Source organism: Lipotes vexillifer, unplaced genomic scaffold (genome assembly GCF_000442215.2).
Source record: "Lipotes vexillifer unplaced genomic scaffold, Lipotes_vexillifer_v1.1 scaffold299, whole genome shotgun sequence".
Lineage (NCBI taxonomy): Eukaryota > Metazoa > Chordata > Mammalia > Artiodactyla > Lipotidae > Lipotes > Lipotes vexillifer.
This window is the reverse complement of record NW_006784347.1, coordinates 3,399,542-3,423,864: the sequence shown is the minus strand read 5'-3', so window position 1 is coordinate 3,423,864 and position 24,323 is coordinate 3,399,542. Positions and strand designations below refer to the sequence as shown.

Here is a 24,323-nt window from a genome sequence, read left to right as displayed (position 1 = left end):
TTACAAATTAACAATGCAAAATGATTTTATTTTCTATCTTTTCATTCAATAGAAAATTAAAGACTATATTCTTACTGATAACGTAAACTTCTGATGTTTCTCACCTTGTCATATTTTTCGTTAGTTTTTAAAGATAAGGGATAGCAGATTTTGTTATTAATGTGACCAATACATTAAATTTCCAAAGAATAAAATTAGATTAATACTATGTTATTATTCACAATAGAGGTTCTACAACTGTCCCCAGCCCTGGGATCACGAAATAGGACGATTTAGTGATCATTAAATGGAAAATGAATTGTGAAAACTGTTGTTTCCAGAATGCCCTTCCCTCTCTCTTTATTTGTATTTTTTTAAAAAAGATCTTATAATTTCTTCATTTAAACATATTTTAAATAACCTGACATTGTTTCCTTTTTCCATTTTCTCTGAAATCAAAATTTAAAACTTCTAAAATTTGCTCATAGTAAGTGATCTCAGATGTTTCTTTTAACAGTAAAACTACTTTGTTTAATTCTGTTAAAAGAAGTGTGTCAACACTACACCATTTGCCAAGAGGGTGGCCTGAAGTCTCTTTTATTGGTCATTTTTAATGCATTTTAGGTTGTTATCTAGCATGCATATAATGGAATTAAAGTTCCTATAGGAGAGAATGAAGTTGGAGCATTAACGATATAATTACACATGGAAGTTAAAGCCACAAAGGAGTTATAAAAAGGACCTTGTGTATTAACCTCTGTCAACACAATTAGTTCAACACCTGGTCAAGTCAGGGAAAGGGGGTACCAATAAGCTACTGTGATTGAAACTAGCTTGACTCAAAAAAAAAAAAAAAAAAAAAGTCTATAGCCTACCAGATAGCTCTGTACACACTCAATCTAGAGACTTTCTGCCACAATACTAAAATACAAATTCTTCACAAATCACAACTTTATCCCAAATGTTCTTACAGGTTCTATGCTGCTTTTTAAATTCTACTAAAAAATCAATAGCTTTACAACAAAATTAATTTTATTTAAAAAACACTTAAATCACTATCCCACAAAATGTTTAGAAACACAGGTAACCATGGAAGGTAAACGTGCATATACTGTTTTTATTATTATAGTTATGGTTGTTAGCTGAATGGAAACAAATAGTAGCTAAAAAGGTTTCAAATGATAGAATAACGTATTTAGGTAAGTTATGACAATTTTTTGAGTACTCAGACAATAGAAATGTATTATATATCTTTGCACCAACTGCACATGCAAAGTTAACAATGAAATCGAGGAACTGAAGATCAAAAGGGGCCTCAAACATATTCACTAGCTTTTAAATTTTAGACAAAAGAGCTTAGAAAAAAAAAAACCCAACATATACACCATAAAAGTCTTTTTCTTTTTTAATGAGTTCCAATTTTAACTCTTTTCTAAAAGCACCAAGGGCATGGAGACACTTATTGTAGATTATGTATCATCTCCTCTTTGGCTATGAGGTGTGTGGTTTTGTTAACTAGAGACATCAATGAGTTCAGTTTCTGAGACCAGTCATTTAATAAATTATTTGGATCCTTGGGTCTCTGGAAGTTGATAATTCCTGCCAACCTGTCTACTTTAGCAAAGATGGTCTTGTTAACTACTAGATTCGAAAGAAAAGCCTCTGACTCCTGCAAGAGAGAGACAAACTGGATTAAGACAAGATAATTTTAATTATCAATAAACAAAATTTAAGGAAAGCATTCTCTAAACTCTTCACTCAAGAATATGCTAAAATTCAGGCTTCCCTGGTGGCGCAGTGGTTGAGAGTCCACCTGCCGATGCAGGGGACACGGGTTCGTGCCCCGGTCCGGGAAGATCCCACATGCCGCGGAGCGGCTAGGCCCGTGAGCCATGGCTGCTGAGCCTGCGCGTCCGGGGCCTGTGCTCCGCAACGGGAGAGGCCACAACAGTGAAAGACCCGCGTACCGCGCAAAAAAAAAAAAGAATGTGCTAAAATTCATTAAGAGTTAGAAACTGCTGATTTCCTGCAATGATGTACTTATTTTACTAAGAGTCTAGGGAATGATTAGAATGAGTACACTCAAAGTCAGCATTCAGTTTGAACCTCCCGGCAAACTTAATGCTGTGGGTACTGCCCAAGAGCCTGTTGCCAACAGCAACTTGGTCTACCTTCTACGTTTCCCCCTAAAAGGCAGTATTATACAGTTAGTTTGTTTCCAGAAATGCTGGGTTAGAATATATGCTCTGCCACTTGCCAACTCTGTAGCCAAAGAGAAGGCACTTTACTTCTAAGGACCCAGGCACCCTCATCCAGAAACGAGAAGAGCTAATGAACTAACCGAGGAACAAGCCCTCTAACCCGAACATTCCACGATTCTTCCTTTTCAGCTAAACTGTCAGACTCCTTCTGGTGACAGAAATGGCTTTTCAGACCATTATTATACACTTTGCTTAACTCCTATCTCTTTGTTATTGTACATTTTACCAACATGAAAACCAGACCTGAAGATGATATTCCTCTAACACGTCCTGGGTCCTTTTCAGGTGAACTGCAATCAAGTCTCCCTCATATGTTTTATTTCTACAGTTCACTTTTGGGAACCTAGACATATTTATTATAGAAATATATACTTTATCTTCAAATTAATCACTGTAAAACTACCATATTTAAGTGAAGATTTTAACTAGTATAAATAATATTAATGTAGCTATAAACTTGTTATTTAGGCTACTCTTTGGTATTCAAGATAGCTTGGGGAAACTATCACCTAAACTTAAAATTAAGTAATAAAACAAAATTGATTTTCTTGCTCAATTTTTACAAGTCAATTGATTTTCAAAATGAATGGTTACAAACAACGTTTACTACTTACATCAACAGACAGATCCAGAAGTTGTGCCATCCTCTTCATCGTTATCCTCGTATAATACTTGGCCATTATTCTAATATTCTGAGGACAGAATAGAGGGCACAGCTGTCAGTAAGGCCAAAAGCCCATCCCATTTGTTTTCATAACCAAATAGGTTTAGTTAAAATGTCAATACTCAGAGCTTTTATTTTGCTATAGTCCACCACTGGAATGAAGCTGGTTCTAAATGTCAATGACGAAACTAAATATTTAGATATTTTGGCTTCTGCGGATATTTTTAGTTATTCTGAGTACACTCTACAACTCTTCTAAAATATATATAGTCAAAATATAGGCTTAACTAAATTAGTTGTTAAAAGTTGTAACCGTATTATTTTTGCTAAATGCAAGAATCTAAAGTTAAGTTTTTCTAATTATGACACAAATGTTTAAAAGGCTAAAATTTTAAAAAGATCAAAATCATCTCAAAACGCTACCTTATCATCATTATAACTATGTAAGGATAACGCAAAATTAAACTCTTAATTTTCACTGGAAGTGGTGCTAAAGTTAGAGAGACGCCCCTTTGTTATCCTTAATGTTAATGCTATTAACAAAGCAGCAGCACTCACAAGGAAAAAGGGGGATGGTGGGGAGAAAAATGAGCTCATCTCTGAAAAAGCTGCACCTCCTCCCATCTCTAATCAGGGCTGAGGGCAACACCAACCTCTCAGAAAGCATAAGAATCACTCAAGACTCCCCGCTTTTCCTTCATCCTTTAAATTTAACCAATGACCAAATTCTGTTACTTTTCTTCTTTAAGACAGTTCATTCCATTCCGCCCACTCTTCCTCAATACCTTGGCTACTGCCTTAATTCAAGCCCATAAAGCCACTTAGCTAGTCTCATCTCCGGTCTTTTTTCTCTCCAAATCCACTCTTCACACTTCCTCCCAGAGGAATCTTTATAAAATACAAGCCTGGTCATTATCCTCTCAGCTTTGTTACGACCCAGCCCTTTTCCGTACCTCCAACCTCCTTTCTCACTGAGCCCTTTCATTGGAGGTCCCCAAGTTCCCCTGCTGGTTTGCTGCCTCCATGCCCCAGCGCAGACCACCCCATCTGCCTACGGGGACTGCCCTCCCTTGTCTGCCTGCTGACTACACACTCTTCTCACAAATCTTACCTCCCACATCTATTCCTATGTATCCGGCCTGACCATTCTTCATGGTGGAACCAATCAACTCTCTCCTTGTGCTCCCCTCTAGTACATGTATACTTGTACCATAATACATAATTTATAAATGCATCTTCCACTGTGATTTAATTTTAAGCATTTTGAAGGTAGGGACCATGTCGTATTCTCCCATGTGTCCCAGCACTTTGTACAGTGTGTGGCATATAGAAGCCTCACAATAAATGTTTGTTAATGAATAAATGTTGACATAATTCAATTTGTAGTGACACAAAGAAGATCAAAGGTCAGGTTTAAGACATGCTACCCATTTCCAAAACTACCCAGCGAGTACCAGAAAGAACATACTCCCTCCACCCCCATCCATCCCTCACATTCTTAAGAAATTCCTTCTGACTTATATGCTATAAAACTTTGGATTCTTGAGAGGTCCTCTCAAAATGCAGCATGCTAACACAGTTATCTTTTCTGAAAAGCTAAAAGGAGGTGGGGAAAAAAAGACAAGAGGGGTAAGATAAATTCTGATATGCTTTGGGAAATAAGACAATAAACATCTGAACAACAAATTTACATCACTACTACATTGGGCATAGAAAAAAAATCCTGAAGTGAAGAATTAAAGACATAACATCCAAAAGAAACATTTGAGGAATAAAAGTTTATGCTCAAATTTGCCAAAGTTTACTTCTAAATTGTCATCTCCATCATGCCAGATCCTTACATGTTCAACAACTCTGTTTTTCAAGTCTTTCCACCTTTTTTCACCTTCCTCTGTATAACCAAAAACATCAGTTGCAGGACTCTCCAGAGAACCTTTTCTTAATTCCATTCCATAGTCTTCAACAAGTGTGGACCAACGCATCAACTCCATTGTGGTAAAAAGCTTTAAAAGATCCCTGTAAATTAAAGAATACTTAATATATTCCAAATCTGTAAAAATTAAGTTGCATCTAATAGCAAATTTTAAAATATCAACAAAGAGGATTTTTACAGTTTTGTTTGTAGAACAAGATACAAGTTATTACTTATTTTTACCAACTTTACTACCATTTTTTCCACAGTAATTGTGAAAAGCACATTCCCCTACTTATCATTTTGCTATCTCCTCTATTGTATTTGCCAATCTCTGGACTAATTGACTGTAAACTTACTAATGAAACAGATAAAAAGCTTTAAAAAAAAAGCACAATGGGCTTATGATAAAGCCTATGTCTGTTTTATTTATTTATTTGTTATTTATTTATTTATTTATGGCTGCATTGGGTCTTTGTTGCTACACACGGGATTTCTCTAGTTGTGGCGAGCGGGGGCTACTCTTTGTTGCGGTGTGCGGGCTTCTCATTGCGGTGGCTTCTCTTGTTGTAGAGCACAGGCTTTAGGCGCGTGGGCTTCAGTAGTTGTGACACGCGGGCTCAGGAGCTGTGGCTCGCAGGCTCTAGAGCGCAGGCTCAGTAGTTGTGGCGCATGGGCTTAGTTGCTCTGTGCCATGTGGGATCTTCCCGGACCAGGGCTCAAACCCGTGTCCCCTGCACTGGCAGATGGATTCTTAACCACTGTGCCACCAGGGAAGCCCATGTTGTATATAATGGATTTTCAGAAGCATCTACTTCTGAAAATCACAAAGCCCCAAACATTTACAAATGATAAAATTTATCAAATGATTAATTAAACAAAAGTGAGTTTGAAATAAGACTTCTACTCGATAAGTGGCTTAGAATGGAGTGTGTTATAACCTCACTGCATTAATTTCAAATGTAGTCCTAAAAAAACACTTATTTTCTCTAGTTTATTCTCTAATACAATCTATCAATAACCAATTAAGAAGTATACACTTAGGTTAACCAATTTTCTTGGTGCTTCTACTGAGACACACTATACTAATTATAAAAGTACTTACTTGTATTTAGGAATTTCTTCTAACTTCTTGTCACCACTTATTCGGTGAACCAAATCTGACTGTTCATTGTCAAAAGGAGCCAAGATAACATAAAGGACAACACTTTTCAGGGCCTAAAAAGGTTGTACAATGCAACAGTTTACATACAAGACTAGAAACAAAATGGAAACTTTGGCAGAAAGTGAAAATTCATGGAATAATTGTATATACTCATTTTTAATACTGTATTCAAAAGTCAGGGGAAAAACCTTATCAGATTGCTCTTCACAGTGCTTTTCTTTAATGTTTACTTTTCATAAAACTATTATAAAACAAATGCAGCGAATCTTTGCTAATTTTTTTTCCTTTCTGGCTGTGCTGCACGGCACGGCTTGTGGAAATCTTAGTTCCCCGACCAGGGATCGAACCTGCACCCTCAGCAGTGAAAAAACAAAGTCCTAACCACTGGACCACCAGGGAATTCCCGAATCTTTGCTAATTTGAATTACTACCTGGGTTGGCTTTTTTTTTTTAAACTGAAGTATAGTTGATTTACTTAGTGTTAGCTTCAGGTGTACAGCAAAGTGACTCAGTTATATCTCTATTCTTTTTCAGATTCCTTTCCATTACAGGTTTTTACAAGATATTGAATATAGTTCCTTGTGCTATAGGGTAAATCCTTGCTGTTTATTTTATATAATACATAGTGGTATGTATCTGTTAATCCCATACTCCTAATTTATCCCTCCCCCAAACAGTTTTTTTTAAATAAATGTATAAAAATAGGTTCTTATAACAAGTTAGCAGCAAAAATGTGGAATCCACATATAATCTATTCAAAAACTTTGCAAAATAATTTTCCAAAGTAATGCTAGGTCTTTATCTGTGACCTTTGTTAGAAGGTAACCTGCTGTACATGTCTTAAATAGTAAGCCTACATTTCTTCAAAGGCAATAAATAATTCATCTGAATCAGTAAGGATAAAGTGAACTATCAACAGACTGAACAGAAAGCAGTACCACACAACTGCATGTAATTACTGAAGTTAAAATTATTTCAAAAAATGCAAATTCTTCCTAATAAGTATCAATGTCAAGTTTAAGACTATATTCTTACCTGTTGCCACTTTTCACTTTTTGCCTGTATACAGGGAGTATCATAGATTGCTCTGTAGTGCTTACAAATAGACAAATAAGATCCTTCATGTTGATCCAGCTGAATCATTAAGTTATAGTATTTCAACTTTAATTTCTGAAAAAAATTGACAAAACAAATTGGGGTTTACAGGGTTTTCCCCCCAACATTTCCGAAGTAAACTTATAGTAAGAGATAGGCTTACCTCTGTATTTTCTTCCTGGAAAAATTTGGTGTTAATTTTCTTGCTGATGATTTGTGTACGAATGTAATCCTTCACAGCTAGGCAGAGCCGCATTTGCTCCAAAATAAACTCCACTCGCTCTTTCTTTTCCATTGACCCATACGTTTCCACCTAGCAGAGTAAGCCCCCAACTAAGATTATAATCTTTAGTAATATTTTTAAATTGCAACAAAATTAAATAGACATTAAAAATTCACACTTGATAAATAATATGAACCTTCACGCATATTGAGAGTGTTGATGGTGATAGAAAAAGCTAGTTTCCTCCAGGAAATTACAATTTAAAAAAATTATTATACAGTAAAATGGATTTTTTCCTTTTAGTGTAAAGTTCTAATAATTGTAACACATGCACAGATTTATGCAACCACCATCACAATCAAGACACAGAACAGTTCCATCACCCGCATAACTCCCTCACATGCCCCCTTTACAGTCACACTCATAACCCCTGAAAACCAATGATCTGTCCTCCAATACCACAGAACTGTGTTTTCTTTATTATTATTTATTTATTCATTCATTCATTCATTTTTGGCTGCATTGGGTCTTAGTTGCGGCACGCGGGCTTCTCTCTAGTTGTGACGCACAGGCTCCAGAGTGTGTGGGCTCTGTAGTTGCAGCATGCAGGCTTAGTTGCCCCACAGCATGTGGGATCTTAGTTCCCCGACCAGGGATCAAACCCACATCCCCTGCATTGGAAGGTGAATTCTTAACCACTGGACCACCGGGGAAGTCCCCCAGAATTGTCTTTTCAAGAATGTCGAATATAATATGCAACCTTTTGAGACTGTGTTTACTCAGCATAATGCTTTGAATAATAAGATTCATTCAAGTTGTTGTATAAATCAAACAGTTCATTCCTTTTTATGGCTAAGTAGTATTCCATGCGTGGATGAACCCCAGTTTATCCATTCACCTGCTGAAGAACAACTGGGTTGATTCAATCTTTTGCCTATCACAAATAAAGCTACTCTGAACATCAGTGGACAAGTTTTGTGTGAACATAAATTTTCCTTTCTCTTGGGTACCCAGGGATGGGATTGCTGGGTTGTACAGTAAGCGTATGTTTAACTTTATAAGAAACTGCCAATCTGTTTTCCAGAGTGGCTGCACCATTTTGCATACTGATCAGCAATCTATGAGAGTTCTAGCTGCTTTGCATCCCTGACAGCTCTTGGTATTGTCAGTATTTTTTAAAAATTTTAGGTATTCTAATAGGCATGTAGTAGTATCTCATCATGGTTTTTAACTTGCATTTTCCTAATGGCTAATAAGGAAATGACAATTCTAAAAATGAAAAAAGATATCAGTTGCAAGCTAACTACATAATAGTTGAAACCATTATACAAAAAAGAGGCACAGGTCTTTTTAAAATTCAGATGACAAGGCTGATATGACCCTTTATGGATGCAGAATGCAGAGTTACAGTAGATGCCCACAAATATAACAGAGAATCAATTATATCAAATACTATGAAAAAGTTTCTAATATAATATTTGGCATACATATATTATAAATGATTTATAACATCTAGAATGACACTTTTACAAAATAGAATGAAGTAAGGCTATTATTACTACAATTTGGTCTGAAATGTTTTTATTTCACTGTCTTGTCCTTCGTTATTTTTTTTAATAGTTATTCAACATATTGTGTGCCAGGCACTGTGCTAAGCACTCCACGTACACTAATTCTCCTTTGCAATTTCTTAAGGAAAATAAAAGCAAACACAATGAACCATAAATGTTTCATTTTGACATGTTCACTCACTCTCCATGTGTCAATTACTTTGAAGCAAATCTCAGACAAGATATTATAAATATTTCAATATGCATCTCTAAAAGATAAACTGAAAAAAATATCATACCTAAAAGTTCTTTATATCACTAAATATCTAGTCACTCCTCAATAGTCTCATTTATTTTTTTAATCAACTCAGAATCCAAATAAGGCTCATACTTTGCAATTTGTAGATATGTCTCTTATGTCTCTTTTTTCCTTGCCATTTATTCATTGAAGAAATCAAGTCAATCATCCTATAGTTTTCTAGAGTCTGAAGTTTGCAGACTGCATCCCTGTGGTATCATTTAACAGGCTCCTCTGTCCCTGGTATACCTTAAAAACTGCTAGTTAAACCTAGAGGCGTTATATAACTGAGATTAATTTTTTGGCAAGAATACTTCACAGGGGATGTTGAATCATGAGGCATATAGTCCTCCTGGTTGGCAAATAGAGTTGGAGCAAATAAAAAGATATAGTCCTCCTGGTTGGCAAAACTATGGAGCGAATAAAAAGATCAGTGGTTGCCACGGGTTAGGGAGAGGAAGGGATAAATAGGCAGAGCACAAAGGGTCTTCACAAGCAGTGAAACTATTCTTTATGATACTACAATGCTGGAGACACGTCATTATATGTTTGTCAAAATCTGTAGAGTGTACAACACCGCAAGTGAACCCTAATGTAAAACTCTGTACTTTGGGTGATAACGATGTGTCAGTGCAGGCTCACTGACTGTAACTAATGCACCACGCTGGTTCGGGATGCTGATAGTAGGGGAGGTTGTGTGTGCTGTGGCAGCAGTGGGTAGTACTTCCCACTCAATTTGCTGTGAACCTAAAAATACTCTTAAAAAAAAAGGCTTTTAATTGAAAAAAAAAAAAAAGGTGTGTGTCTGGCGGGGTGGGGAGCCTGAAGCCAAACAGAACTAGTGGTAATCCAACAAGTTACTTAACTCCTTTGAGTCACAATTTCCTTGGCTGAAAAGTGAGGATAAAAATAGTGTTGCATGTGAACATTAAATGAGATCAAGTATATAGAGAACATGTTTTAAAAAATGACAACAAACACAATGCATGCCATACAAGTTCCTTCCAGTATTATTTTTTTCCTTTCCTTTATCTAAAATGGATAAGGTACATGATCGAAAAGTTAAAATAATTGATTTAACTTAACGGGGAGCCTTTGATGGACTAAAATTATAAGCAAAAATTTGAGCATAGGGCGGTTAAGAATCCGTCTGCCAACGCAGGGGACACAGGTTCGAGCCCTGGTCCAGGAAGATCCCACATGATGCAGAGCAACTAAGCCCACGAGCCACAACTACTGAGCCTGCGCTCTAGAGCCCGTGAGCCACAACTACTGAGCCCACGTGCCACAAATACTGAAGCCTGTGCGCCTAGAGCCCATGCTCCACAACAAAAGAAGCCACCACAATGAGAAGCCAGCACACCACAACGAAGAGTAACCCCGGCTCGCCGGAACTAGAGAAAGCCCGAGCAGCAATGAAGACCCAATGCAGCCAAAAATAAATAAATAAATAAAATTAAAAAAAAAATTTGAGCATAGTTTATGTACATTTTTCTGATAGGAGAAATGGCTCTTCTCAGATTTATTAGCACTCTGCTATCTCATTTTAAGGCCTCTCTTAAAAACTGTCCTGAAACACAGCAAACTATGAAGGAGTTTTTCTTTGTTAAACCAATATAGACTAGAAGTTGACCACCAATCAAATATGAATTAAAAATGAAGCCAACGATGAACAGTAAATTCCTAAGGCATAAGTAAATAAACATGAATTACTGGTTTTATTTAAATTCTAAAGAGAATTAAAATGTTCAAATAAGGGCACAAAGTTAAGACTAATTTGTTGATCCTACTTTTCTTCAAAACTTTTTTAGCAGTTAAATTTGGTTGGGACCATAATTACACAACTTCCAGCTACTTAAATAACCTCACACTCTATAGTACTCTTAATCTTGGTGGTTCAGAAGAAAGTGATAAGGTGCCAAAATAAGCAATTACAAGAAAATATTGCTGACTGTTTTTTTTTCTTTGCTGCGCCACACGGCTTGTGGGATCTTAGTTCCCCAACCAGGGACTGAACCTGAGCCTTCGGCAGTGAAAGCGCCAAGACCTAACCACTGGACTGCCAGGGAATTCCCAAAATACTGCTGACTGAGTGTAAAATTTTACATACTCTAAAATGCAGCACCTTACCTGTAACTCTTGTAAAATGGAAGCTGCCTCTTTGACGTCACCGTTTTGCTCTTTTATAGTTGCTAATGTTTTAGTCAGCCGAGCACGCTCAATTTCAACATAAATCTATAAATACGAGAAGTTTATATTATCTAAATTCCTACAGAAACGTGTTAAAATTGAAAAGGTAGAACTGAACTATTATTCAAACAAGGTATTTCTCTTGCAGCTGTCATGCACTTTATCCTCCACGTACAAACAGCACTGTGTGACATTTTACATTTCACAATCACATAATTTTAAAGAAAATATCTCTATAAAACATTATCCATATTTTGCACTTTGCTTTGAGAATCTAAGTATGAAATCACTGTGCTTAACAACTAACAGGACCAAAAACTAAATAAATGGCACAGAAAGTGCCTTTAAAAGAACTGATTATTTGCAAAGAGCATATGCAGTCTATTATCTATAATTCAACCAATACTCTCATTCTGATTTCTCTTTAAATGCAAGGCTACTTTCTCTAAAAACATCTGATCTTGCTAAGTTAAAGTTACTAGCATCTTTTGTAGCCATTTGTAATGCTAGTATATTTATAATTTCCAACAAATTAAACATTAAAAATATAACTATAGCCTAACAAAGTCTAGGGAACTAATTTTCATGCTTGGGCTTGCTGACCCATTTAGGCTTTGCTCTGCAGCAACCCCTTTTCCCCACTCCAGTCCCAAATCCTTAATCTCCAATGATAACAAACTGCTTACACTTTCCTAAATGTACTAAGTATTCCTCACTCTGATATCTCTGCATATAATTTCCCCTATGTATTAAATGCACTTCTCCCTATTCTCTGGCCCAATAGAATTTCTATTCATTCTTAAAAAGCCAGCTGAGCCACCATAAACTCTCTGAGGCTTTCCTGGGGTCCTCAGCCAGTCAACCTCTACCTCTGTGCTGCAGGGAACAGCAAGCACATTGCTACTGTCATGACCAGCAGAGTAACTATTTCCATGATTGATCTCTTTTGAGGTTAAAAATAGCGTCCTGCCCATTTTGGACCTCGCACAACACAGGTAGGTGCTCAATAAACGTTTAATGAACTAAACTATCAAAAGAGGCAGTAAGTTATATATAAACTAAGTTTTTGTCTTCAAACCACAAAAATCTACCTAGAAAGAAATGTATCTACCATAGCCACCATTTCATACTTGCCATTTTTAGAGAAACACTAGATTGGGGGTGGGGATGGGGCACAGGCATCAAAAGAAATACAGATTGATTCTGGCAAGACAGTGAAAGTTTGAAATCTAACCTCACACTGTAAACGCTCTAAGAAACCTTAGCTATCCCAAACATAGACTTCTTGAGCAGATCTAGGCCACGTGAAGAAAATAACCTTATGTTTAATTATTACCAAATGTAAATTTGGGATAAGATCACTAATTTCTAGAAAAATTTCAGTATATTCACTGGCATATGGGAAGACACTAGAAGGAGATGTATTTACAAAGATATGGGTTAGATTAAGATGACAAAATTCTGTGTATTCCATCTTAAAAACACATACATATGTACTTATATAAAACGTTTAAACATATAAGTATCTCTGAATACAGGTAAGAAAGTACTTACTGTGAGTTCTGCTAATAGAAAACTTACCTTTCCTTCTGTAACCATTCGTAGAGTATCAATTAATCGAAGTTTGATTGGAAGGTCTGTGATTTCCTCAACGTAAGTACAGCACTGTTGAACCATTTTTGCAACAGCCTAGAATAATAAAAACCATTCATAAGTTAAATTCATTCCTCATACAGGAAAAGGAAGTATTTTATTGATGGAAGTGCTGTGGTCAAATCTGGTTTTCCCAAGCAACTCTAGATACTGAACTGCCGATTAAAAAAAATATAAGAAATCAACCCCCCCAGCCCCACCCCTGCAACCCTTAGCTAAGAAGTACTGAATACTCAGTGACAAAGCAGTAAAGGTTAGGAAAACCTCAGGTGTAAAGACCTTACCCTTCTCCACTACAACTGGTGGGTGAGCTGATTACACAACAGGAAAGGTGGAAGAGGCATGTCTGGCAATGTCCGTTATAGAAGGCTGGCTGGCTAGCTTTTTTACAGTCAAGAAGAAAAGTATGGAAGAAGCGGCAACAGATTAAGGGCAGGGAAAGGTGGGGGGAGAGAAAAGCAGAGTTTAACAGTGGCTGTGACAGCAGTGAAGCCATAAAAAGAGTCGGTGGCAGAAGCAGAAGGTAAGACAGTTCCACCATCTGGGCGGGGAGCAGGAGCCACAGCCAGCCACGCCCACCTCAATAAAACACGACACTGAAAAGCTCAGCATCTCTTGCCCACAGTTCCCTGACAGGTAGTACAAGCAGGTTGTACTACATTTCTTCCAGTGCTAACAGTCTATGATCTAGGTCAGGGGTCAGCTGACCTTTTCTGTATATGTTTATAAATATTTACACAGTAAGTATTTTAGAGTTTGTGAGTCATAGGATCCTCTGTGGCAACTATTCATTTTTATTTTTTATTTTATAAATAAATTTATTTATTTATTTTTGTCTGCTTTGGGTCTTCGTTGCTGCACGCAGGTTTTCTCTAATTGCTGCGAGCGGGGGCTACTCTTTGTTGTGGTGCGCGGGCTTCTCATTGAGGTGCACGGGCTTCTCATTGCAGTGGCTTCTCTTGTTGCAGAGCACGGGCTCTAGGTGCGCGGGCTTCCCTACTTGTGGCTGACGGGCTCTAGAGCACAGGCTCAGTAGTTATGGCGCATGGGCTTAGTTGCTCCGTGGCATGTGGGATCTTCCTGGACCAGGGCTTGAACCCGTGTCCCCTGCATTGGCAAGTGGATTCTTAACCACTGCGCCACCAGGGAAGACCTGTGGCAACTATCCAGCTCTGCCTTTGTAACTCCACAGATATGCCATACATGACAAATGGGTGTAGCTCTGTCCCCCCCAAATTTTATTTACAAAGGTGGCAGGTAGGATTTCGTCCTTGGCCCATAGTTTGCCAACCCCTAATCTAGATTCTAAACAGCATATCATAATCATTGATAATAATAATTAGGACTCTGTCATCAGGAAAATGTTAAATTACATTAAGCATATTTTAAGATAGCAGAAAAGTAAACAGAATATCTTGCTGTCAATAATCTCAGTAAAGCTTTAAAAATAAATCCCATGGTATATCTTGCAAAGATTTCCTTGAAAAACACTTAATGTTCACATAGCTCAGATCAGACTTAATTATCTGAAAATTAGCTGTTTAGAGACTCCCAGGAGTTCCAGAAGGCGAAGGTTTTATTGTAAAATATAACTCTTTCAGTAAGTGCAAAGCTCTGGAACACCTAGTCTCTCACAAAACAGATGGTCCCTCTAAAACTAATTATAATAATGATTTCTAGAAGGGCATACAACTTGATCATTCTAAAAGCTGTGCAAAAAATACATTAACAGAAACCAGATGGGGAAAAGAAAAGGAAACAAATCAATATTCTAATGATAAGTGAACATCTTGCTGCTCCCTAAAAAAACTGTAGGGAAGTCATTAGGGAAGTTACAGTTGGCGTGATGCTGACCCTCTGCGCTGAAGTGATAGTGAGTTAGAAAATGTTAATCTTAAGTAACCTAGAAAAGGTTATTTTAAGAAGATTACTACTTTCTAACCCCGATAAAGCAAAAATGAAAAGTTTGAGGTAAAACGTAATTATGAGAAAAGGAAAGAGATATTTGGAGTCCCTAAGTACTTTCCAGCTGTGAAGACATAACATGTTAAGGCACAAAGAGCAGCTCTGGTTCCAGTTCTGGTGTCACTAGCCAGCTATAACACTGACTCCACCTCTTTCCCCAAGAAGCCTTCCCTAATAAACTTAATTAAAACCGTTCTCTTCCTCTTTTCATACACCTTAGCATTTCTACTATTCTAATGTCACTTACTATATGTTGCCATGTATGCAAGTAATTTTTAAAAACTTTAAAAATCAATCTTGGGACATGTTAAAGATTGCTATGATTACTTGCGATTTATGTTCTGTACTAAGCTATAGGTTACTTACACATTTCTTCACATTCCAAGAGCCTTACATATAAAATTCAGTTTCTCTATCAGAAAAGTAACAGAGTAAACAGTCCCTCTACTAGTTCTAAAATGTTATGACTCTACGAAATTAAATCTGTATTTTAGGATATGTGCTTTGAACTTTATATTAATACTATATAAAACATATATTTTTGTTTATTTTAACCCAGGTTGCCCCAAGACTTCTAATTAAGTAGCCCTTTCAAAATTGTCCCATAGAAAGCAAGTCTCTTAGAAAATCAGAGGAGGATGATGGTTTATCCATGTGTAGTCTCTCAAACCACAAAAATGAGCAGCAAAAGTCATATTTAAATGAATTTCACATTCACATGTACTAGAGAGCCTCAATTAAATCTATGTTAATTCTTAACAGTGAATTTCATATGCATGTAAACTTATCTAAGAAAAAGGAAAAAAACCAATCACAGTAACTTTGTTTTTTGCAAAAAATAATTTAACCCACTCTAATATCAAGCTCACTCTCACAGTAGACTAATTAATAAAATAAGGGCTTTGGACAAGAACCCTGTACTTCTATTTTTTGGTTCTACTACTACCTTGTTTTACAATGTCATTACCTTTATCATTTGAAAGCAAAAAATTAAAACCCATAAGCTACTCAGAACAGCATTTTAAAGATAAAATATAAATGTAAAAAGTGGAGTCTACTTCTATAGAGGATCATTTAAATATATCTCAAGCAGAACAGGAAAGCAGTAAAGAAAATCCAGCTTCACAAAAACACCAAAAGAGAACATGTATAATCTTTAAACAAAATGAGTAGTCTGAAATTTTTAACAAAATGATGTCTGAAAATGGCCTCAAAAATAAGTTAAATAGGGGCTTCCCTGGTGGCTCAGTGGTTGAGAATCTGCCTGTCAATGCAGGGGACATGGGTTTGATCCCTGGTCCGGGAAGATCCCACATGCCGTGGAGCAACTAAGCCCGTGCACCACAACTACTGAAGCCCGTACGCCTAGAGCCCATGCTCCGCAACAAGAGAAGTCACTGCACTAGAAAGCCCACGGGCAGCAACGAAGACCCAAGGCAGCAATCAATCAATCAATCAGTAAGAGAGAGTAGCCCCCGCTCACCACAACTATAGAAAGCCCGCGTGCAGCAACTAAGACCCAATGCAGCCAAAAAAAAAAAAAAAGTTAAACATTAAGTGTTTAATAAAGGCATGATTAAGTAAATTACAGATTATCGACTTGACAGATTATAACACAACCATTTAAAATAATAAATATGAAGGAGCAACATGGAAACAGAAGAAAGCTGCATCAACACTCAGAACAATTTTGTAAAAATATGCAAATATATAAAGATTAGAAGACAAAAATAAAAGCAGTTGTCATGAGAATACGGATAGAATTTTTAAAAACTCTCTAAATGTTGTGATGTTGATTTAACAGTAGATTTAAAACAGATTCATAGAAAGGTTTTTTTTCTGGAAGTCCTTATTTAAATTTGAATGTATTTATTTTTGATCAATCATGAACTCACTTGTTTTAACTGACTCCGTCTTTTTGACAAAAGCATAATATTTTCATTAAGTAAATCCCATTCTTTAGCCTCATAGCACATCTTCACTACTGCAACTAAGATACGGGATGTAGACACCATATCAGAAGCCTGTAAGAATGAAAATATATTGAAAGTTAATGGAAACAGTGTCAAATGAAATTAACGGCAATTGAGGTTTTCATTATAATCTACTCACAGTTCGGGTCTGCTTTTCCAAAGAGAGAAGGGTTTCAATGACTTCTTGAAGTCTTCCTTCCTAAAACAAAAGGTAAATGAACAATGAAAACACCAACAACACAAAACCAAATAATTTAGTCTAACATAAGATGTTTCTGACACAGAAAGACAAAATCAATAGCCTATTTTAGAGGAAAGAGACTACTGTTGTCTTTTTCTACTTTTCATGATCCTGCCTGCTTCTCCAGAGGATTCCAGAAGTCAGTGGTTCCCAACTTGGGGCCCACAAGCTACTTTTTTTTTTAATAGATCTTTATTGGAGGATAATTGCACAATGCTGTTATAATCTACTCACAGTTCGGGTCTGCTTTTCCAAAGAGAGAAGGGTTTCAATGACTTCTTGAAGTCTTCCTTCCTAAAACAAAAGGTAAATGAACAATGAAAACACCAACAACACAAAACCAAATAATTTAGTCTAACATAAGATGTTTCTGACACAGAAAGACAAAATCAATAGCCTATTTTAGAGGAAAGAGACTACTGTTGTCTTTTTCTACTTTTCATGATCCTGCCTGCTTCTCCAGAGGATTCCAGAAGTCAGTGGTTCCCAACTTGGGGCCCACAAGCTACTTTTTTTTTTAATAGATCTTTATTGGAGGATAATTGCTTCACAATGCTGTGCTAGTTTCTGTTGTACAACAAAGTGAATCAGCCATATGCATACATATATCCCCATATCCCCTCCCTCTTGAGCGTCCCTCCCACCCTCCCTATCCCACCTCTCTAGGTCATCGCAAAGCACTGAGCTGATTTCCCTGTGCTATGCTGCTGCTTCCCATTAGCTATTTTACATTCATTAGTGTATATATGTCGATGCCCTAACCCACTACTGAGCATATACCCTGAGAAAACCATAATTCAAAAAGAGACATGTACCCACAATGTTCATTGCAGCACTATTTACAATAGCCAGGACATGGAAGCAACCTAAGTGTCCATCAACAGATGAATGGATAAAGAAGATGTGGCACATATATACAATGGAATATTACTCAGCCATAAAAGGAAATGAGATTGAGTTATTTGTAGTGAGGTGTATGAACCTAGAGTCTGTCATACAGACTGAAGTAAGTCAGAAAGAGAAAGACAAATACCACAAGCTTTTTTTTTTTTTTTTTTTTCGGTACGCAGGCCTCTCACTGTTGTGGCCTGTCCCGGTGCGGAGCTCCGGACACACAGGCTCAGCGGCCATGGCTCACGGGCCCAGCCGCTCCGCGGCATGTGGTATCTTCCCAGACCGGGGCATGAACCCGTGTCCCTTGCATTGGCAGGCGGACTCTCAACCACTGCGCCACCAGGGAAGCCCCACAAGCTATTTTTAACATTTCAAAATGCCTAGGAGAAACTGACTCTAGAACAACAATGATTTAACACTCAAGAAAAACATCAAGTCTTTGTTTTGGATTCTAATTCATCACCTCAGTGTGGTAACACCTGTTTATCTTGTTCTGAAGAGACTCTTAACTGGCTGTCACCCGTGTCTTTGAAGAATAAAAATGGGAAAATGATGATTTCTTTATAAATTCACCAAAAGTATTTTAAAACATGAAGTTCTGAGGAGAAATAAAAAGGATATTTGGTGGTAAAAAGATAGGAAACCCTGGTTTAATTTTTCAATGACTTTAGAAATTAATTGTGCTTAAAGAAAACAAAGCCTACCTGAGATTACCATGCATGCTATACCAAGTCATCAATTGACAATAATCTCCATCTCATACGTAAAAACAAAACATTCTCCCTGGGGCATACATTAAGAAATGGGAATAACAAAATTCAAATAATATAAATCTAGATGATAATACACCAGGACTAAAATAAGCCATATTAGGAACCACACATTTTGATAAAAACAAAACCAACCCACAGCACAAAGATTGCATTAATTTAAGATATTGATATTACTAACACTGAATGAATTGGAAGTGATGAGGAGGGTTTCATTTATAAATCGCTTTTCTAACCGTAAAGGAAATTTTATTTTAATGACATTCATAGATGGTACATGAGTACTACTCTTTTACTGTTGAGAGAAACTAAACAGCTTTTGAATTAAGGGCACAAATAATGTTTAGACTTTTCAAAATACTGTTCCCATATTTTCCAAGATAACTTTTAAACTATGAATTTTCTAGGCAGCACAGAAAATGTACTGTATAGGCATTGTTTGAATTTTTTTTTTTTTTTTTTGCGGTACGCTGGCCTCTCACTGTTGTGGCATCTCCCGTTGCAGAGCACAGGCTCCGAACGCGCAGGCTCAGCAGCCATGGCTCACAGGCCCAGCCGCTCCTAGGCACGCGGGATCCTCCCGGACCGGGGCACGAACCCGCATCCCCTGCATCGGCAGGTGGACTCCCAACCACTGTGCCGCCAGGGAGGCCCCTGAATTTATTTTAATTAAATCTAAAACATACAATTACTAACATTTTAACAATGTTTCCCATGCAAAGGGGAGCAACAGTTCTGAAAGCTGTATAGGTTTACGTGTACAATAAATGTTGGCTAAATGTCCTTCAGAGCAGAAGAACAAAGAACAAATCTATAAATTCTCCAAAGTTAAAGGTTAATAAATCATAAAAATCAAAGAATCGAAACCTGTGTTGTTCAAAGGTCAACTGTAATTTCCATAGGGAAATGGTTACTACTTGGCAACAAAATATAGTGCAAAAATTGCTAAAATGCAAAATACCATTTACTGATAGTCCCCTCTTGTCACTTTTGTAATTACTATTAGTCACATGATTGTGATCAACAGCATGTAGTTTACTGTATGGTATTTTAATTCAGAAATATGTATTTTAAACAACTGCACCCTACAACGAAGAAATCACACACCACTCTAGAGCTGGGGTCTACCAATATCAACAAAAGATTAAACGTCACCATCACCTTCTCAGAAAGGCGTTCTTGGATAATGCTCTCTAAAGTCAGTAGTCACTCAGCACCTCCTTTAACACTCCAGCCCACTGACTTTCTGCTTTGCAATGACCCTGTGGACAAAGAATGTCACCTGCCATTTCAGTAAACAAAGGATGTTGCAGCTGTAAAACAGGATACTGGCCCTAGATAGTTAAGATGCATATCAAAGAAATGATTTCAGTAAGCCCAGGCTCCTGCATCTTCCCCTACGGAGAAAAACACTAAAATCATTAACTTGAGATGTCTGTTTTTGTGATTAGCAGTAATCTTTTGATGTTCAACTACACGTTTGTTTTTTTTCAGCCAAAACTCCTATGTATTCTGGCTCCGCCATCACCTCTTTGGAACAGTCCCTCAGAGCTATCTGAGTGGCTGCCTTCCTGGGCTATAGTTCTCAGTAATGCCCCAAATAAGACATAATTCTCCACCTTTAGGTTGTGTATTTTTTTCAGTCGACAACCCCAAACTCTTTTCCATTTTAATGTTCACTGTCTTTCTAATCTCACTGGAATGTACTCTGTAAGAGCAGGGGCCATGTCTATACTGTTCACCACTGTAGCTCAGTGCTCTGCACCTGCCCAAGCATATAATGGTGTTTTTGTAGATATTCTGGAGCATCCCTTTATACCTTGTACCACAGTTATTAATGTGCATGTCTTGCCTCCTAAGTGGTCTATAAGTTCTTTAGGGCTGGACATTGATTGTTTCCCTTACACCAACCTGCACACAGTATTTGTTCAATGGATTGACATTGACCTGAACTATTCACTTGATCTTGGCTTACAATTCCTGATTCTTACTGTTACAGTAAGTAGGATGTGACAAATTATATGGCTGACAATTCAGTGCTATCTGAGAAACGTTACCATCAATTTCATTAAATACAACTCCCAATTCTCTAACCATCCCACTTTTCCACCCAATCTTCCATGTTCAAGCTTATGGCTAAACATCTTCCTCGTTCCTTTCCTATCTATTCACATATCTTCCTTGAAATTCTACCTCCTCAATGCTGCCTTTCAACTCAGAGGAACAAGGTAAGGTGGTCAGAGCTATCAAAACCAAGTTGTTAGAACATGTGACTTTTGTGACTCCTTTTTCTCATTAAAATAATCCTTGTCGGGGCTTCCCTGGTGGCGCAGTGGTTGAGAGTCCGCCTGCCAATGCAGGGGATGCGGGTTCATGCACCGGTCCGGGAGGATCCCACATGCCGCGGAGCGGCTGGGCCCATGAGCCATGGCCGCTGAGCCTGCACATCCGAAGCCTGTGCTCTGCAACGGGAGATGCCACAACAGTGAGAGGCCCGCGTACCACAAAAACAAAAGAATGCAAGTAGTCCCTAAATAACTATGTGCCAAATATACACGGTAATCCAAAAGCAGGCGGTGGTGGTAGGGGTTGGAGGGGAACCTTTTGTGCATTAGAACTGTTAAATACGACATCTTTACAGTTCAGAAAAGGCTCTCATTTGATTAATTTTTAATTCCCTAATGCAAGGGTGAAATAACAACTATTATCTAGAACTAGTATCACTTTTATGATCTCACCAATCTGATACAGGGTCCTCAAATACCAATCACAGAGGCAGTAGAATGTAATGGTTAAAAACAGGCTCTGCAGCCAGGATGCTTGAGTCTAAATTCCAGATCTACCACTGTGTTACTTTAAGAAAGACACTTACCCTCTCTGACCCTCAATTTTCTCTTCAGTGATATGAGCTTATATAATAATATCTATAGTTCCTGCTTCATAGAGTTGGTGTTAGGATTAAGGCAATGATGGCTAACATTATTAGTCACTGTTGTTATTTGCTAGGTGAGTGTTAGGACACAGAAACAGAATTGTACTAGGTCAGGGACTTCCCTGGTGGTCCAATGGGTAGGGCTCTGTGCTCCCAATGCGGGAGGCCCAGGTTTGATCCCTGGTAGGGGAACTAGATCCCAATTGCATGCCACAACTAAGAAGTTCGCATGCTGCAATGAAAAGATCCCGCATGCCACAACTAAGACCAGGAGCAGCATGCACGCATGCATAAAGAAAGAAAGAAATAGATAGATAGATAGAACTGTACTAGGTCACAATTGTAGGAGATTCAAATGGCCTAGATTTGGCAAGTATACCACCTGGGTTTAGACTTCAGTCTGACTTTTGAAGGCTTCTGCTATATGTGGTATTCTCACCTGATACATTCTTATTAATTCTCTATACATATAATTTTTATCTTCGAATGTCTTTCACATTAAAAATAAAAAATATCTTAAGGAAAGTAAGCACAGAAGTGATAGTCTCTTAAAGAAGCCATGGGATGTAGCAAAAAGAACACTATACCTATTGTCAGGAGACCTCAGCTTGATCTGATTCTTCTATAGACCTTGGATAACTACTGAAGCTGCCTGAACCTTAGTTCTCTCACAAGCAAAGTGAAGATAACAAAACTTCCTTCAGTTTTATTGACTGGGCTCAAAATAAAAAACAAAAGAATGTATGCTAAATTGTTCCATGCATTCCAATGTAGAAATGCAATGCTTTAAGTATTTTTTTATGACTGGCAGAATGGCTATAAAATAATATAAACTGAGGGATAGAAAGCAAAACAGGGAAACATACCCTAAAAAACCCTAAGACAGCTATCTAATCCGGAAGTTGAAAACTGTGGGTCTGTATTAAAAAAACCTTCTACCTTCCCATGCCCCAGCCCTCTTCCCCCTGCCCCGCCTTCCCACAAAGACAATCCATATCTACACCTTGTTTTATTCGACAGGCAAAGTGGCTTAAGAGAAAAATCAGGGCTTCCCTGGTGGCGCAGTGGTTAAGAATCCGCCTGCCAATGCAGGGGACACGGGTTCGAGCCCTGGTCCGGGAAGATCCCACATGCCGTGGAGCAACTAAGCCTGTGCACCACAACTACTGAGCCTGTGCTCTAGGGCCGGCGAGCCACAACTACTGATGTCCGCGCACCTAGAGCCCGTGCTCCGCAACGAGAGAAGCCACCGCAATGAGAAGCCTGCGCACTGCAAGGAAGAGTAGCCCCCGCTCGCCACGACTAGAGAAAAGCCCACGCACAGCAACAAAGACCCAACGCAGCCAAAAATAAATAAATAAATAAAATTTTAAAAAAAGAAAAATCAAATGGCTTTAATTTTACATAGTTTAACAGGCCCCAACATTCCCCGTTTCAAACATTTCCATCACCCACTTGACACCCCAAAAATCATTTGGCATTTGAGTTTGTAAATCTTCTCAACTGTCTTGAACATAACAGCGATGTTCTAAATAAATGCCATATACTGACTGCTAGAACAACTGTAGCAGTGAAGTATTTTTTTCTTACTGGCCTATAACCTATTTGAAAGCAAGAGCTTTGTCCACTAATCTTTATACCCCCATAAAGTCTAGCACTGACTGAGTCTTGCACACAGTAGGCTATCAGAAGAAACTGGTAAGGGGAAGATTTTTTTTCACCCTAGTCTCAGTTCTTGGAACAACTGTACTCCTTTAAAGCAATTAGTTTCTTCCTTATGGCAACTATCAATCTATTAATTCCAAAGAGGTGGTTTGGGGCTGACTTTGACCTGTACATATGTTTTGTCTGATCTACATCGTATTGGCTCAAACAGTGCTTTAAAACAGTGTCCAGTTTCTAAATATAAACAGTGCTTTAAACAGTTTCTAAATATAAACAGTGCTTTAAAACAGTGCTTTAAAACAGTGTCCAGTTTCTAAATATAAAGGCAATTCATATAAAAATCCATATTCCTGGTCTCTCCCTCAAATTAGAGGAGTTCATAAAGCGCGGCCTCCATTCGCAATTGGCAAAGATTAACCTGAGGTGCAGAGTTCCTACTCTCTTTCCTTGAGCAGGTGCTCAGAAGTTCAGGTTTCATTACACTTTGCTCACTGGACACTCGGTGAGAGCAGAAGCTCTAGAATCAGTATGCCTGGGTTTGCATTCTGGCTCCACTACTTTACTAGATGTATGACTTTGGAGCATGTGACTCAACTTCTCTTAGACTGTTTTCCTATCGTAAAATAAGAATGATAATAATACCTACCTCACAGGGCTAAGGTGAGGATCAAATGAGTTAATACAGGAGTGCCTGGCACTGCAGAAAGCACTCAATAAATGTCAGAGATTGTTTATCCGCCCTGCGCTGGAGGTGTTTGAGTTTTCCAACCTCTATGTAACTGGTGATGTTTCTTTTATGTAACTGGTGATGTTTCTTTATAGTAGCAGCTAGAAAGCTCAGAGATGAATTGATGGCTTCCCTCCACTTAGGGTACTGAACCTAAGAAATACAA

The 24,323-nt window shown here is 37.8% G+C and overlaps 1 protein-coding gene across 2 annotated transcripts in view; it reads right to left on the bottom strand.

Moving 5' to 3' along the window:
* Nucleotides 1-751: 751 nt before the first annotated feature.
* Nucleotides 752-24,323, bottom strand: part of PSMD12 (proteasome 26S subunit, non-ATPase 12) — a 25,045-nt gene continuing 1,473 nt past the window's right edge. Inside the window, exons 2-11 of one of the 2 annotated variants that reach the window (XM_007456788.1) lie at nt 17,404-17,463; nt 16,851-16,979; nt 12,919-13,026; nt 11,278-11,382; nt 7,240-7,389; nt 7,017-7,151; nt 5,922-6,034; nt 4,746-4,920; nt 2,855-2,932; nt 1,077-1,648 (exon numbers count right to left, since the gene is read on the bottom strand). In XM_007456788.1, coding sequence (XP_007456850.1) covers nt 1,439-1,648; nt 2,855-2,932; nt 4,746-4,920; nt 5,922-6,034; nt 7,017-7,151; nt 7,240-7,389; nt 11,278-11,382; nt 12,919-13,026; nt 16,851-16,979; nt 17,404-17,463 — 1,263 coding nt within the window. In that variant the 3' untranslated portion in view covers nt 1,077-1,438. Of the gene's footprint in view, nt 1,649-2,854; nt 2,933-4,745; nt 4,921-5,921; nt 6,035-7,016; nt 7,152-7,239; nt 7,390-11,277; nt 11,383-12,918; nt 13,027-16,850; nt 16,980-17,403; nt 17,464-24,323 lie in introns of both variants that reach the window. The other variant, XM_007456789.1, reaches the window with a different exon arrangement.